Source organism: Oncorhynchus mykiss, chromosome 12, assembly GCF_057628025.1.
Source record: "Oncorhynchus mykiss isolate SJ-2025 chromosome 12, ASM5762802v1, whole genome shotgun sequence".
Taxonomy (NCBI): domain Eukaryota; kingdom Metazoa; phylum Chordata; class Actinopteri; order Salmoniformes; family Salmonidae; genus Oncorhynchus; species Oncorhynchus mykiss.
Genome location: NC_143033.1, coordinates 64,957,824 through 64,974,187, shown reverse-complemented (window position 1 = coordinate 64,974,187; position 16,364 = coordinate 64,957,824). Strand labels below are relative to the sequence as shown.

At 40.0% G+C, this 16,364-nt stretch overlaps 1 protein-coding gene across 4 annotated transcripts; it reads left to right on the top strand.

The window, feature by feature from the left end:
• Positions 1–3,796: 3,796 nt before the first annotated feature.
• Positions 3,797–14,174, top strand: ypel3 (yippee-like 3). 4 transcript variants are annotated; one of them, XM_090192997.1, is made up of 7 exons: positions 3,841–4,248; positions 4,912–5,013; positions 7,310–7,453; positions 9,302–10,572; positions 11,281–11,324; positions 11,841–11,949; positions 12,131–14,174. In XM_090192997.1, exons 4-7 carry the CDS (start codon positions 10,456–10,458, stop codon positions 12,218–12,220), a joined length of 360 nt encoding a protein of 119 aa, XP_090049123.1. In that variant the 5' UTR covers positions 3,841–4,248; positions 4,912–5,013; positions 7,310–7,453; positions 9,302–10,455; the 3' UTR covers positions 12,221–14,174. The 4 variants fall into 4 exon arrangements, with proteins under 4 accessions (XP_021481765.1, XP_021481764.1, XP_021481767.1 ...); XM_021626089.3 differs by lacking the exon at positions 7,310–7,453 and having other exon boundaries at positions 3,815–4,248; positions 10,454–10,572; XM_021626092.3 differs by lacking the exon at positions 7,310–7,453 and having other exon boundaries at positions 3,840–4,248; positions 4,912–4,988; positions 10,454–10,572.
• The last annotated feature ends 2,190 nt before the right edge of the window (positions 14,175–16,364 follow it).

Genomic DNA, 16,364 nt, shown 5'->3' with positions numbered 1-16,364 from the left:
ATAAGGTAAGGGGGTAAACAAAAGATAGTCCTATTTAGTAAAATACTAAGTCCATATTATGGCAAGAATAGCTCAAATAAGCAAAGAGAAATGACAATCCATAATCTTTTTTTTTCTTTTTAGGGGGTAGATCAGCTTTAATATTGCAGATAGATTGTAGCTTCCATCAATGTAATTGTCTGCATCACTTCCAATCCCCCACATATTGTTTTTGCATATATATATATATATATATATATATATATATATATATATATATAAATAAATACACATATATATGTATACACACACACACATCTTTAAAAATATATATATATTTTGTTTATTCCCCTCCACCCCTTCCCCAATTGGAGCAAACAAGTGAACAACAACGGCCTGTATTTCCTGCTTATACATACTATATACATTTTAAGGACACTATTTTACAATAGTTTTATTTTGTTTGTTTTTAACTCGTCATTCCTCTACCCTTAACCTCTCATATATTTGAAGTTTGAATGTTTGAAGGTCAGTCAATATGGAACATTTGAAGAACTTTGAATGTTTCTTCAAGTGCAGTCTCAAAAACCATCAAGCACTATTATGGAACTGGCCCTCATGAGAACCGCCACAGGAATGGAAGACCCAGAGTTACCTCTGCTGCAGAGGATAAGTTCATTAGAGTTACCAGCCTCAGAAATTGCAGCTCAAATAAATGCCTCACAGAGTTCAAGTAACAGACACATCTCAACATCAACTGTTCAGAGGAGACTGAGTGAATCAGGCATTCACGGTCGACTTGATACTTGAATATATTTCAAACCAAAATACTTTTAGACTCTTACTCAAGTAGTATTTTACTTTAAGGTATCTTATTTTATTATTTTAATTTGATTATTTTAAGGTATCTTTACTTTTACTCAAGTATGACTATTGGGTACTTTTTCTACCACTGACTCTCATTGAGCAGTGGCGACATATTGTTAACGTTTTATCCACAGCTCTCTGTCCATCACCATTGTAATCTCCAGTGAAGCCAAAATGCTCCCAAACTGGAGATTTAAATGATGATGGAGGATCCTCCAATTCTTGTTTATCGACTCCACCACTCGCCATCATACAGAACTAGTTCCAGATTGTGCCTCACAAAATGATAGTTTGAAATGCGCCAGTTAAGATTAGAATTTCGATTACAACGTGTGCATACGCTATAGTTGTTTTAACGGAATAGCCTACAATGTTTTTTCACCTCAGATTTACTCAAGAGGCAATGGTATATGCATCGTAGGCATAGCCTATAGGCCTAGTGATTTTATATTTAAAAACATTTTTGTTATGTATTCATTCAGCTTCACAGTGTGGACCAAACCGAGGTCTCCGTACCATTCATGTACCGTTACACCCCCCCTAATACTTTGTGATATTGAATAGTGTTTCAAGTATAAACATTTGAGGGAGATTTATATTCTGCTTGGGATAATTCCATCTGTTCCACTGATTTAGTCTGGCTTAAATTCCAGTTTGTCTACAAATTAGTCATTGATATGTTGGATTCACGTCTCCATCTCAACAAAAAATAAAGTTAAATAAAAGGACTAAATCAAATAAAACTTGATTTAAAGTGCATTTGTTGACAAGTTAACAAATTATATGTTGGATTCACGTCTCCATTGTAGAATAATAGTGAAGACATCAAAACTATAAAATAACACATTGTGTAGTAACCAAAAAAGGGTTAAACAAATCAAAAATTATTTTATATTTGTGATTCTTCAAAGTAGCCACCATTTGCTCTGAAAGTTTCTTCAAGTGCAATCACAAAAACCATCAAGTGCTATGATGAAACGGGCTCTCATGAGGTCCGCCATAGGAAAGGAAGACCCAGAATTATCTTTGGTTCCAACAGCCGTGTCTTTGTGAGACGCAGAGTAGGCGAACGGATGGTCTCCGCATGTGTATTTCCCATTGTAAAGCATGGAGGAGGAGGTGTTATGGTGTGGAGGTGCTTTGCTGGTGACACTGTCTGTGATTTATTTAGAATTCAAGGCATACTTAACCAGCATGGCTACCACAGCATTCTGCAGCTATACACCATCCCATCTGGTTTGGTCTTAGTGGGACTATCGTTTGTTTTTCAACAGGACAATGACCCAACATACCTCCAGGCTGTGTAAGGGCTATTTTACCAAGAAGGAGAGTGATGGAGTGCTGCATCAGAAGACCTGGCCTCCACAATCTCCTGACCTCAACCCAATTGAGATGGTTTGTGATGAGTCGGAAGGAAAAGCAGCCTACAAGTGCTCAGCATATGTGTGAACTTCTTCAAGACTGTTGGAAAAGCATTCCAGGTGAAGCCAAGAATGTGCAAAGCTGTCAAGGCAAAGGGTGGCTATTTGAAGAATCTCAAATTTAAAATATATTTGGATTTATTTAACACTTTTTTTGATTACTACATGATTCCATATTTGTTATTTCATAGTATTGTCTTCACTATTATTCTACAGTGTAGAAAATAGTAAAAATAAAGAAAAACCCTTGAATGAGTAGGTATCGTGTAGGCTTACGTGACGTTTTGATAACTGTGTCAATCTCTCTAGGACAAGATTATGTTTTATCAATACATTGCACATAGCCTGTCTTCTCTTGAGAGTCAGGTCTGCCTTCGACGGCCTTTCTCAATAGCAAGGCTATGCTCTCTGAGTCTGTACATAGTTAAAGATTTTTCTTATTCTGGGTTTACAGGAGGTGTTTCTGGGTTTACAGGAGGCGTTTAATATGTTTACAGTAAACCCGCCATGTTAGGCTCAGCTAGCAACATGGATGGAAATACAAGCGCAATAGAAAATAGCTCACTCACCTAACGTAGTTATCGGATGTTCAATGGAAGACCTCATTTTGGGTCAGTCACAGTGGTCAGTTATTCTGCCACTGTGTTAACTCTCATTAGGGCCAAATAGCATTCTAGTTTGTGCGGTTTTTTGGTAAATTATTTCCCATGTGTCGAGAAATTTACTTTTTATGTTCTCATTATTTGGTTGGGTTTAATTACGTTGCTATCCTGAGGCTCTGTGGGGTCTGTTTGTGTTTGTAAACAGAGCCCCAGGACCAGCTTGCTTAGGGGGCTTTTCTCCAGGTTTCAAAAAAAATATTTTGAAAGGTCATCCAACTCGGAATTCCAATTCGAAAATTCGGGCCTCTTTCTAGAGCCCCGACTTTCCGACATTCAGATCACTGACGTCATGATTTGAACAGTTCTTTTTTTCGTGTTCCCAGTTGTCTTGAAAGAACCATAACTGCGGCAGAGTTCTAATAAACTGGCCCAGGTTAAACCGGTCCACTGTGGCGCGTCACGTGACTGGGTGAAGTCGGTGAGGGAGGAGCGCCTTGTTCAAATCAAACAAATCTGCGCCGCTTGGTTATTTTGTCAACAAGGCAACATTATCCAGGCTTCAGAAACATGCCTGGGAATCGAATGCAGTAAACGTTCAGCCAGTGCAGAACACGCTACATTGGCGCCCGGGCGATATTAGTCGAATCTCCTCGTAGATACGAGTCTATTTGGACTCCCGAGTGGCTCAGCGGTCTAAGGCACTGCATCTCAGACGCTCGAGGCGTCACTACAGACCCTGGTTCAATCCCGGGCTGCCATGATCGGGTGTCCAGTACAATTGACCCCGCGTTAGATGGGAGGGTTTGGCCAGTAGAGGCCGTCATTGTAAATCAAATCAGAATTAGTTCATAACTGACTTGCTTAGTTAAATAAAGGTTAAAATAATTTACAATTCAACCTAATTGGCTGACCTACATTCCCCCAGTCAATCTGACGATTCTCATTGGTCGTCGGGGATTTGTTTTGTAGCTGGTGACGTGTTGGTACCGCCTCCTTAACCAGCGTTGTAAACAAACCCTGGATAATATTGGAAGTTTTAACCTCGCACCACGAAAATATCCTATCCTTAAAAAAAACTCGGAGTAGCTACAGTTCTTTTAAAATTTTAACTACAAAATACACGAAACGGTTTCATCTCAGAGAAAAACTTGTTCCTGTTGTCAAGTGTGAGAGACCGAGAGAGAACAGCTGCAAGACGATTTTTGTTTGTTTGGTTTGGATGCCCGATGGTTTCTTGCTGAAGAAGTGACAAAACAAGCTATCCCCTAGACGATTGAGCAATTTACCGATGCATCTCAGTTGACCTATCCAACGGTAGTTTTCTGGTCACATATTCGTTAAAATTAGGTATTCCATTGAACATCCGATAACTACGTTAGGTGAGTGAGCTATTTTCTATTGTGCTTGTATTTCCTTCCATGTTGCTAGCTGAGCCTGACATGGCGGGTTTACAGTAAACATATTAAACGCCTCCTGTAAACCCAGAATATGGTTCAGTTGATAGCTACTAAACTAATGTCAGCATGTTAGCTAATCTCTCACGATAGCTGTCAAAAATTGATAGCTTGGTAGAGAGGAAGACTGTCGGTGAATAATTCACTGTATGAATCGTTTTGGGGAATTCTTGGCTAGCTGGTTGCTTTGTCAGAATGTGGAGCGAGTCAGCTAGGTTAACGTTAGCAGGCCAGCAAGGATCATAGTGATATTTTGCTTGTTGTTGTGTATGCCGTGACATTCATACTGCCCGTTATTTTGAAATTGCTCTAGCTACAATGATGAAATTTCACATGGTCATTTAACCGTTTTAAATGACCCAAGACTTTTGAGTTTTAAAAAAAGTAACATTTTCCCCATCCACCTATAGCGCGATACTGACTATGACCATACATAGTCGGTTTTAGCTGGTACAGTAAAGTAGGTCAATGCCTGTTGTGTTCTGTCTCGTGCAATGGTCAGCGTTATCCTTGCGACGTCCTTACCCCAAACTTAACCCCTAACCCTTACTTAAAACTTTTTTTTAAATGTGAACTTCAATGGTGTAGGGACGTTCCAAGGATCGTGGATAGCACAGAGGATCGATCGCTTGATAGCACGGACCCTGCTGTAATTGTACCAAGAAGTGAGCTGCGAATTAGACAACCGAGGTAAAGTTGGTTTTAAATTCACACGTTCGGACATTAGCCTAAAGCCATTTAAAACTGTATGAATCAATAACTAATTCACTGTTTGTCACAACAACATCAAACTAGGTATGACTTATTCTATAAATGTCGAGCATACTTTTACAACCTTTGTTTTGAGGAAAAATTCCAGTTTTGATTTGATAGAGGGCATGTAGTCCATCTAGGAGGGCATGTGTTCAAAGTTCTAAAGAGTCTGTTATACCCTATTAGAAGGAGCTTGGCAGAAAATTCTGCATCTTCAGTCATATTAAATTAGATTACAGGAAATAACTACTGGATGAAGGGGTCAGGCCTGACTAACAAAGATGACCGGTGGATGGCTCAAGAGGACCAAGACAACCAAGAGGATCAACATGGACATTCCATAACATACACTCCCGTTCAAAAGTTTGGGGTCACTTAGAAATGTCCTTGCACATTTTCTGTCCTATAAAATAACATCACATTTATCAGAAATACAGTGTAGACATTGTTAATGTTATGACTATTGTAGCTGGAAATGGCTGATTTTAATGGAATATCTACATAGGCGTACATAGGCCAATTATCAGCAACCATCACTCCTGTGTTCCAATGGCACGTTGTTTTAGCTAATCCAGGTTTATCATTTTAAAAGACTAATTGATCATTAGAAAACTATTTTGCAATTATGTTTGCACAGCTGACACCTGCTATTCTGATTAAAGAAGCAATACAACTGGCCTTTAGACTAGTTGGTGCATCAGCATTTGTGGGTTCGATTACAGGCTCAAAATGGCCAGAAATAGACCTTTCTTCTGAAACTCGTCAGTCTATTCTTGTTCTGAGAAATGAAGGCTATTCCATGTGAGAAATTGCCAAGAAACTGAAGATCTCGTACACCGCTGTGTACTACTCCCTTCACAAAACATTGCAAACTGGTCGAACCAGAATAGAAAGAGGAGTGGGAGGCCCTGGTGCACAACTGAGCAAGAGGACAAGTACATTAGAGTGTCTAGTTTGAGAAACAGATGCCTCACAAGTCCTCAACTGGCAGCTTCATTAAATAGTACCCGCAAAACACCAGTCTCAATGTCAACAGTGAAAAGGCGACTCCGGGATGCTGGCCTTCAAGGCAGAGTTGCAAAGAAAAAGCCATATCTCAGACTGGCCAATAAAAATAAAAGATTAAGATGGGCAAAAGAACACAGACACTGGACAGAGGAAGATTGGGGGGGGGGGAGTATTATTGACAGACGAATTGAAGTTTGGGGTGTTCTGATCACAAAGAAGAACATTTGTGAGATGCAGAAAAAATGAATGGAGGAGTGCTTGATGCTATCTGTCAAGCATGGTGGAGGCAATGTGATGGTCTAGGGGTGTTTTGGTGGTAGTAACGTTGGAGATTTGTACAGGGTAAATGGGATCTTCAAGAAGGAAGGCTGTCACTCCAATTTGCAACGCCATGCCATACCCTGTGGACGGCACTTAATTGGAGCCAATTTCCTCCTACAACAGGACAACGACCCAAAGCACAGCTCCAAACTATGTAAGAACTATTTATGGAAGAAGCAGTCAGCTGGTATTCTGTCTAAAATTGAGTGGCCAGCACAGTCATCGGATCTCAACCCTATTGAGCTGTTGTGGGAGCAGCTTGACCGTAAGAAGTGCCCATCAAGCCAATCCAACTTGTGGGAGGTGCTTCAGGAAGCTTGGGGTGAGATCTTTTCAGATTACCTCAACATATTGGCAATTAGAATGCCAAAGGTCTGCCAGGCTGCTAATGGAGGATTCTTTGACAAAAGCAAAGTTTGAAGGACACAATAATTATTTAAATTAAAAATAATTATGTATAACCGTTTCAACGTCTTGACTATATTTCCTATTCATTTTGCAACTCATTTCATGTACGTTTTCATGGAAAACAAGGACATTTCTAAGTGACCCCAAACTTTTGAACGGTAGTGTACCGTTATATATACTGTGTATATATACAGCTCTGGAAAAAATGAAGAGACCACTGCAAAATTATCCTGACTTTCAATCACAGCTTTCATGCGTCTTGGCATGCTCTCCACCGGTCTTTCACAATGATTTTGGGTGACTTTGTGCCACTCCCCAGATTTTCACTGATCCTCCACCAAATTTCACAGTGGGTTCGAGACACTGTGGCTTGTAGGCCTCTCCAGGTCTCACACCCACTGTGAAATTTGGTACATGTTTGGTTTTGGGGCTACATGTATACATTATGATTTGCCTCTGAACTGTAAATGAACCCCTCTGCAATCTTTTTTTCCAGTCTTCAATGCGAAGCAAGACCGTTCAATGTGTGCTTTGCAGCATCCAGAGAAAAATGATGATCTGACCAACTGGATTTGTCTTGGTGTAATACAACAGTAGGCTATGAAAACTCATGTAGTTTCATCTTTCAAGACATTTAGAAGTATGAAACTTTGTCTTGAAACTTTTTTATCGGGGTTATCCTTGTATTATTGCTCTAATGTTCTATTATCATGACTCTTATGTTACTTACTATTCTACGATGAGAGATACTAGATTTTTAACCACTCCACAAATTTCTTGTCAACAAACTATAGTTTTGGAAAGTTGGTATTCACATCTACTTTGTGCATGAGAGTAATTTTTCCAACAATTGTTTACAGACAGATTATTTCACTTATAATTCACTGTATCACAATTCCAGTGGGTCAGAACTTTACATACACTAAGTTGACTGTGCCTTTTAAACAGCTTGGAAAATTCCAGAAAATTATGCCATGGCTTTAGAAGCTTCTGATAGGCTAATTGACATCATTTGAGTCAATTGGAGGTCTACCTGTGGATGTATTTCAAGACCTACCTTCAAACTCAGTGCCTCTTTGCTTGACATCATGTGAAAATCAAAAGAAATCAACCAAGACCTCAGAATTTAAAAAAAAAGTCTGGTTCTTCATTGGGAGCAATTTCCAAACGCCTGAAGGTACCACATTCATCTGTAGAAACAATAGTGCGCAAGTATGAACACCATGGGACCACGCAGCCGTCATACCGCTCAGGAAGGAGATGCTTTCTGTCTCCTAGAGATGAACGTACGTTGGAGCCGAAAAGTGCAAATCAATCCCAGAACAACAGCAAAGGACCTCGTGAAGATGCTGGAGGAAACGGGTACAAAAGTATCTATATCCACAGTAAAACAAGTCCTATATCGGCATAACCTGAAAGGCTGCTCAGAAAGGAAGAAGCCACTGCTCCAAAACAACCATACAAATGCCAGACTACAGTTTGCAACTGCACATGGGGACAAAGATTGTACTTTTTGGAGAAATGTCCTCTGGCCTGATGAAACCAAAATAGAACTGTTTGGCCATAATGACCATTGTTATGTTTGGAGGAAAAAGGGAGAGGCTTGCAAGCCGGAGAACACCATCCCAACCGTGAAGCACGGGGATGGCTGCATCATGTTGTGGGGATGCTTTGCTGCAGGAGGGACTGGTGCATTTCACAAAATAGATGGCACCATGAGGTAGGAAGATTATGTGGATATATTGAAGCAACATCTCAAGACATCAGTCAGGAAGTTAAAGCTTGGTCGCAAATGGGTCTTCCAAATGAACAATGACCCCAAGCATACTTCCAAAGTTGTGGCAAAATGGCTTTTTTTTTTTTTTTTTTTTTTTTTATTTTTACCTTTATTTAACCAGGCAAGTCAGTTAAGAACAAATTCTTATTTTCAATGACGGCCTGGGAACAGTGGGTTAACTGCCTGTTCAGGGGCAGAACGACAGATTTGTACCTTGTCAGCTCGGGGGTTTGAACTCGCAACCTTCCGGTTACTAGTCCAACGCTCTAACCACTAGGCTACCCTGCCGGCTTAAGGACAACAAAGTCAAGGTATTGGAGTGGCCATCACAAAGCCTCTGACTATTTTTCTGACATTTCACATTCTTAAAATAAAGTGGTGATCCTAACTGACCTAAGACAGGGAATTTTTATTATGATTAAATGTAAGGAATTGTGGAAAAACTGAGTTTAAATGTATTTGGCTAAGGTGTATGTAAACTTCCGACTTCAATTGTATATTGCCTGAATACTCAACAATGATTAACACCTCGGTTATGTGTGCTTCTGTCAGTTTGTGGTCAAATGCATGTCATTTTAGCAATTGAACAAAAATCCAATTAAATTTAAAAATGTTCCTATTTGCAAAAGTATATAGCAGAATTTGGGTATTCCAGAACTGTAATTTACATGTAAATAAACATAACCCTGTTTTATGTTTTGAATACTGCAGCTTTGTGTGCCAGAGATGGTACCATTCAGCTTGTCTGGGGATGACAAAGAAGGACTTCAACAAAGCCAAAATAGAAAATGATTGGAAAAGGGGCCTCTTTGCTGTTAAATTAGAGAAGTATAAAAAAAGGAATGTTGTGCCTTGTAACTACTTTAACATGTGGATCTGTTGCACTAAAATGAAAACATTGATTTGGCATACAATTTAAGATTGTACAACTTTATGGTGACATTGTCTAATTTCACATAGAACAAATTGCGCTTGACATTAACATTTCTTTAAAGTTATTGCAAATAAATGCACATTTTCACTTTTTTTCTGCAACAATCACTGAATTAGTTATAGATTTCTTCATCTTTAAATGCAATATTTGAGATTTTATGTATTTCTATCAAATAAAAACTGCAATTTCTACTCAAAGCAAAAGTTGTAAAAGTATACTTGAAATGTATAGAATAAATCATACCTAGTTTGATGATTCTGTCATAATCCGTGAAAACGCTATTGATTTTTACCATTTTAAATTGCTTTTGGATAATGTCTGATGAATGTCTGTTGAATGTCCAAATGTGTGAATATAAAACAAACTTTACATTGGTAATTAGACATGCATATGGCTAATATGTGTCCAGCCCTGTTTCCCACTCCTAATAAGACAGTTAGTTCATTATTGTGTGATTTATATTCCTTTTGACATTTTTTGTGACACTCTTGTACCATCACAAGGTGTGACCTGTCGTTTGTAAATGGAGAGGAAATTAAGATTTGAGTGCATACGTTTCTGCAATGCTGGCATGACTTTTTTTGCAATGTTGGACAGGACAGACAGCCAAAAGTTATTGAACTTGTTTCTTACACTTTCATTTTCTTTTTCCAGTTTTCATTTGACCGCCATGGGAATCATATGTTACTCTTTATTTGTGTTGTTTACCCAACTTTTCCTAACCCTATTTGGCAAATACACTTACAAAAAATGAATTTCCGCATGGTTACTGCACGACACAAATAGTGAAGTTTAGGGTTTACTACAATCACATTTAGGAATAGACTAGCATTATGAGCCCTTGTAATGCCCAATATCCTCTCTGTCTCCTCTCCTGTTTTCCTGTTAAGCGCTACTGAGTCACTCTGTTTCCCTCTCTATCTCCTCAGACATGGTGAAGCTGACGAAGGCTAAGACGTTCCAAGCATACCTAGACTCGTGCCACCGCAGGTACAGCTGTGTTCACTGCCGAGCACACCTGGCCAACCATGATGACCTCATCTCCAAGGTGAGACTACAGGGACCATTTATGGCTAGTGGGTTAAATTCCATATAGTTGGTTGCAGGGGTTGGAACCGGTTCAGGGAACAGAACCCAAAAACCGGAAAATAATGGTATTTTTCAAATAACAGAAACTGAACCGGGAGCGAAAGTGATCCATACAGTTCCAGAACAGAACCGTTATTTTAAAAGCATGGAAACCGGTTAACATTATTTTACATTTTTTTTCTAGTCCCACAAAAAAACGCAACAAAGCAAGAGAGGGTCACTGAAACTTATTCCAGCGTCTGGCTGCAAGCTGAGAATCTTTGCCCCTCCCCCAGGAAAGGATGGATTTACTTTTTCAATGTCAGTTAAGGATACTATATGCCTAGTTATCACATTTCACTTTGGATTTAATTTTATTCTGGTGCCGCCCTGCACACACACGAGCGTTAGCTAGCTCAAGCGTGTTAGCTTGCTAGCTCATTGGGCATTCAAAGTTCCTTCATATAAACTGCTCCTCCTAGGTATAATTAATTATGTGGACCTAATTCAGATAATGCATGTCATAACAAGATGCCTAGCGCTTCAAGTCTGCTCCTCAACCCTCTCTTTCCTTAAAACCACAGGTTTTTTTTTTTATATATATATTTGATTTTGCATTGTCTCTCTCGCTTTCTCTCACTGTCTTTTTGGCACATTTGAGTTCATTCTCTTTTTTTCTGTCATCCAGTCTTTTCAGGGTAGCCAGGGTCGTGCCTACCTCTTCAACTCTGTGTGAGTATCTTTACTTGTCGTCCAGTGTATGACCATATAGCCTACACAGTGTACCCATAATTAATGAACAAAATAGTATCCCTTTTAGGTCCCTAAAACACAGTCCTAACTTAGTTACCGCTCAAGCCTCAGTACACTGTCATTATCATGCATCTGCCAGGTTCTCCTTATGCCACTTCAGTGTGTTTACGCTAGTCCTGTAAGCCATACAATGCACCCTGAAGCCAGTTCACTATCCTAACAGTGGAGGTCACGTTCTGTTTTTGCTGTAGTTTGCATTTAGTAGTTAGCACGTCGTTTCTCAACTGGTGCATAGCAAACTCCCCCTGATGTGGGGCTAAATATTAGGCTCTGGATAGAATTATCACTTTTCTTGTTAAAAAATATAAATATAAAAGCTTACCTGGTGGGTCACCAGAAAATCTGATAAGCTTAGGTCAGGTCACAAAACTGACATTTGTGGCGGGGAACCATGGCGGTAATTGACCTGCGGTTCTTGTTCCTGGTGTTTTTCAGGGTGAATGTGGGCTGTGGTCCTGCCGAGGAGAGGCTGCTACTCACCGGGCTCCACGCTGTGGCAGACATCTACTGTGAGAACTGCCACACCACATTGGGCTGGAAATATGTAAGGACCAGCACACACACATACTATGCTACTACTGCTCTATGTCTACACACTGTAAAGAATGAAGAACTCAAATAATATCCGCAATCCCCATCCTCAGAAAATGTGGATGTCTTTTAAGCTTGTCTACCATGCACTCCCGCCTCTTATTCCCCCCCACCCTCTATTCCTCTTCCTACAGGAGCAGGCCTTTGAGTTGAGTCAGAAGTACAAGGAGGGGAAGTTCATCATTGAGCTGTCCCACATGATAAAGGACAACGGCTGGGACTGAGAGGTGAAGGGCGATGTTTTCATTGATGTTTCGTCCCTCGTCCGTTGTTCTTCCTGGCCTGAATGTGTGTCCCCATCGGGCCATCGGCTCTGTCACTCCGTCACTTCATACAGCTTTTCCAAGAATAGCATGTGATGTTTGTTTTTATACATATATCTATATACACACAGAGTATTCCAAACATTAGGAACACCTTCTTAATATTGAGTTGCACCCCTCCTTTTTGCCCTCAGAACAGCCTCAATTCATTGGGGCATGGACTCTACAAGGTGTTGAAAGCATTTCACAGGGATGCTGGCCCATGTTGACTCCAATGCTTCCCACAGTTGTCAAGTTGGCTAGATGTCCTTTGGGTGGTCGACCATTCTTGATACACACAGGAAACTGTTGGGCATGAAAAATCCAGCAGCATTGCAGTTCTTGACACAAACCGGTGCGCCTAGCATCTACTACCGTACCCCATTCAAAGGCATTTCAATATTTTGTCTTGCCCATTTACCCTCTGAATGGCACGCATACACAATCCATGGCTCAATTATCTCAAATCCTTCTTCAACCTGTCTCCTCGCCTTCATCTACACTGATTGAAGTGGATTGAACAAGTGACATCAATAAGGGACCATAAACTCACCTGGTCAGTCTATGTCATGGAAAGAGCAGGTGTTCTTAATGTTTTTGTATACTCTGTGTGTGTGTGTGTGTGTGTGTGTGTGTGTGTGTGTGTGTGTGTGTGTGTGTGTGTGTGTGTGAGATACATGTATATATAACTATACACACACTCGTAGGCTTTACGAGTTTTATATCAAATCTACCCCACTATTACGGGAGCACCTTTGTCAATATCGCTATATCCCAATGTTTAGTTCTATCGTGGTAGAGAATGAGCGAGTACAGGCTGTGTGAGTGCCAGTGAGTGTGTGAGCGCGAGCAAGCGTTTGTATACACTCGGGCATGTGTGAGTTGTGTGTTTACGAGTGTGTGTGTGTTGCAGTGCGACCACCTCCTTAGCAACCTCACTAAATCCTTCTTATGTAATCCGTGCATCTGTATGGGATGGTAGTCAACAAAAAACTAAATTCTCTCTCAAAGTGCAATTCACAGGGTGGAGACAATTAGACCGTTGTGCAAAAACCTAGCGCCCTCAAGGCTGTTCCCTTTTTGTTTTTGTTTTTAGGTGAATGTGTGCAAAAAGCAAGTTACCTTGCTTTGTGTGTGTTTTAAGACTTCATACTTAATGTTTGATGGTACAAGCAGAGTTGAAAAAAAGTAATTACGTTTGGGGCCGTTGTCATGTTACTGTTTTATCTCAAATGGAGTATCAAGTGCAATACAGTAGGGTGTGAGTGCGCGTGGTTAAAGTGTCAGCAATATAACATTGGTCATGTTTTTTTTTTTATCCTTTAAAATGACAATCGATGTGTATTCAGTTGTTAATGATGTTAAAGGCTGCAGCATTACACAGTTTGTAAGTGTTTCTGTGCGATTGGCCCGTGTGAGTTTGAATACTGTGTGTGTAAGTGTTTGGCGTATGGGTATTTTCTCTGTATTCTGCCTGTGGGTATGCATTTTATGGTTTGTGTGTGAGTGTGTATGGTTTGGTAATGCTTGAATTTTATGGTTTGTGTGGGAGTGTACAGTGTAAGATTGTATGATCTGATACAGTACTTGCTAGACAGTTAGCAAATGCTTTAGTTTAGGGGTAAAATCTATTGTTTCTGATGTGTAATTGGATATCCATTTTTACGTTATTTCCTTTTGAGATCAGTCTTGTAAATACAGCTTAACACTGAGCAGCATGTACATAAGCATTTATTTGATAATATAAGAGAGCAATGTGTAATATCAAAAAGGATGAATATATCTATAATTATGTAGCAGATTGTGACTATGTAAGCTTTTCCATTAAAGTATTTTATTTTAACCTGAACTCTCACATTAAAGTATGTGGTAAATATATCTGCCTGTTGTTTCTGTTACAGTAGCTAGGTTTCCATCCAATTAGCCACCGATTTTCATGCGAATATTCCAAAATCTGCATAAACAGAATATGCGCATTTTTCCACAAGTGGTGTTTCCACCAAATGGACCGGTTGCGGTGAAAAGCAGTGCGTGATGACGTAGTGCACATAAAAATGTACTTTTTCGCGTAAATTGTCATTAACCGAATAAAATCGAAAGTTCAATGTGTTTTAAACTCGCACTTTCAATTCTACCAATAATTTTGTCACAACTGTTTAATTAAATAGCAAATGTGCCCACTCCGGCCTTGGCACGTACGCTCTAGACAACAGCTTGCAGATATAGAGAGAGCGGTCTGAAACCACGTAGTGCGCCTTTTCGGATTTTTGAGGAGAGTTAGGCAGGCTCCGCCAGTCTTTCAGTATGGTGCGGGTGAAGCACGCCTCTGTTTCAAACAGCGCGTCTGAGCAGTTCTTCAACTGTCGGGAGAAATTGCAACTTCCTGGTCCTGGAGCAGCTCAAACTGTGCATGTCTCAATGAGATGCCATCTTCATATTAACCGACTTCATTTGGCTTCAAGAGCTATTGAGACTTCAAATAGGAATGAATGGTGTCACGTGATCGTTTGCTTTGACCTTTCATATGCAGTACCAGTCAAAGGTTTGGACACACCTACTCATTCCAGGGTGTTTCTTTATTTTACTATTTCCTACATTGTAGAATAATAGTGAAGACATCAAAACTATGAAATAACACATATGGAATCATGTAACCAAAAAAGTGTTAAACAAATCAAAATATATTTTATTTTTGAAATTCTTCAAAGTAGTCACCGTTTTCCTTGATGACAGCTTTGCACACTTGGTATTCTCTCAACCAGCTTCATGAGGTAGTCAGTCACCTGGAATGCATTTCAATTAACAGGTGTGCCTTCTTAAAAGTAAATTTGTGGAATTTCTTTCCTTAATGTATTTGAGCCAATCCGTTGTGTTGTGACAAGGTCGGGGTGGTATACAGAAGATAGCCCTATTTGGTAAAAGACCAAGCCCATATTATGTTCAGAACAGCTAACATAAGCAAAGAGAAACGATAGTCCATCATTACTTTAAGACATGAAGGTCAGTCAAGTCAGAAAATTTCAAAAACTTTGAAAGTTTCTAAAAGTGCAGTTGCAAAAACCATCAAGCACTATGATGAGGAAACTGTCTCTCATGCTCTGTTGCAGAGGATAAGTTAATTGGAGTTACCAGCTTCAGAAATTGCAGCCCAAATAAATGCTTCACAGAGTTCAAGTAACAGACATATCAATGTCAACTATTCAGAGGAGATTGCGTGAATCAGGCCTTCATGGTCTAATTGCTGCAAAGAAACTACTACTAAAGGACACCAATAAGAAGAAGACGTGCTTGGGCCAAGAAACATGAGCAATGGACATTAGACCGGTGGAAATCTGTCCTTTGGTCTGATGAGCAGTTGGAATGCAGAATATGTGAACGGAGGATCTCAGCATGTGTTGTTCCTACCGTGAAGCATGGAGGAGGTGTGATGGTGTGGGGATGCTTTGCAGGTGACACTGTCAGTGATTTATTTAGAATTCAAAGCACACTTAACCAGCATAGCTACCACAGCATTCTGTACTGTATGCATTCGAAAACTGGAACACTTCAATCCAGAGCATCTCAAACCTGCTCAATGGGTGACATGTCTGGTGAGTATGCAGGCCATGGAAGAACTGGGATATTTTCAACTTCCAGGAATTGTGTACAGATTCTTGCGACATGGGGCAGTGGGATCTCATCACAGTATCTCTGTGCATTCAAATTGCCATCGATAAAATGCAATTCTATTTGTTCGTAGCTAATACCTGCTCATACCATAACCCCACCGCCACCACGTGGCACTCTGTTCACAATGTTGACATCAGCAAACCGCTCGCCCATACAACACCATACACATGGTCTGTGGTTGTGAGGCCAGTTGGACGTACTGTCAAATTCTCTAAAACGACTTATGATCGAGGCTTATGCTAAATAAATTAATATTAAATCCTCTGGCAGCAGTTCTGGTAGACATTCCTGCAGTCAGCATGCCAATTGCACACTCCCTCAAAAATTCTGTTATCTGTGGCATTGTGTTGTGTGACAAAACTGCACATGTTAGTGGCCTTTAATTTTCCCAAGCACA

Excerpts from the sequence above, each read along its gene's own strand:
- ypel3 (XM_021626090.3), top strand. The coding sequence starts at position 10,456 with ATGGTGAAGCTGACGAAGGCTAAGACGTTCCAAGCATACCTAGACTCG. Across the intron at positions 10,573-11,280 it reads ATGATGACCTCATCTCCAAG|TCTTTTCAGGGTAGCCAGGG; the intron begins GTGAGACTACAG and ends TCTGTCATCCAG. Across the intron at positions 11,950-12,130 it reads CCACATTGGGCTGGAAATAT|GAGCAGGCCTTTGAGTTGAG; the intron begins GTAAGGACCAGC and ends CTCTTCCTACAG.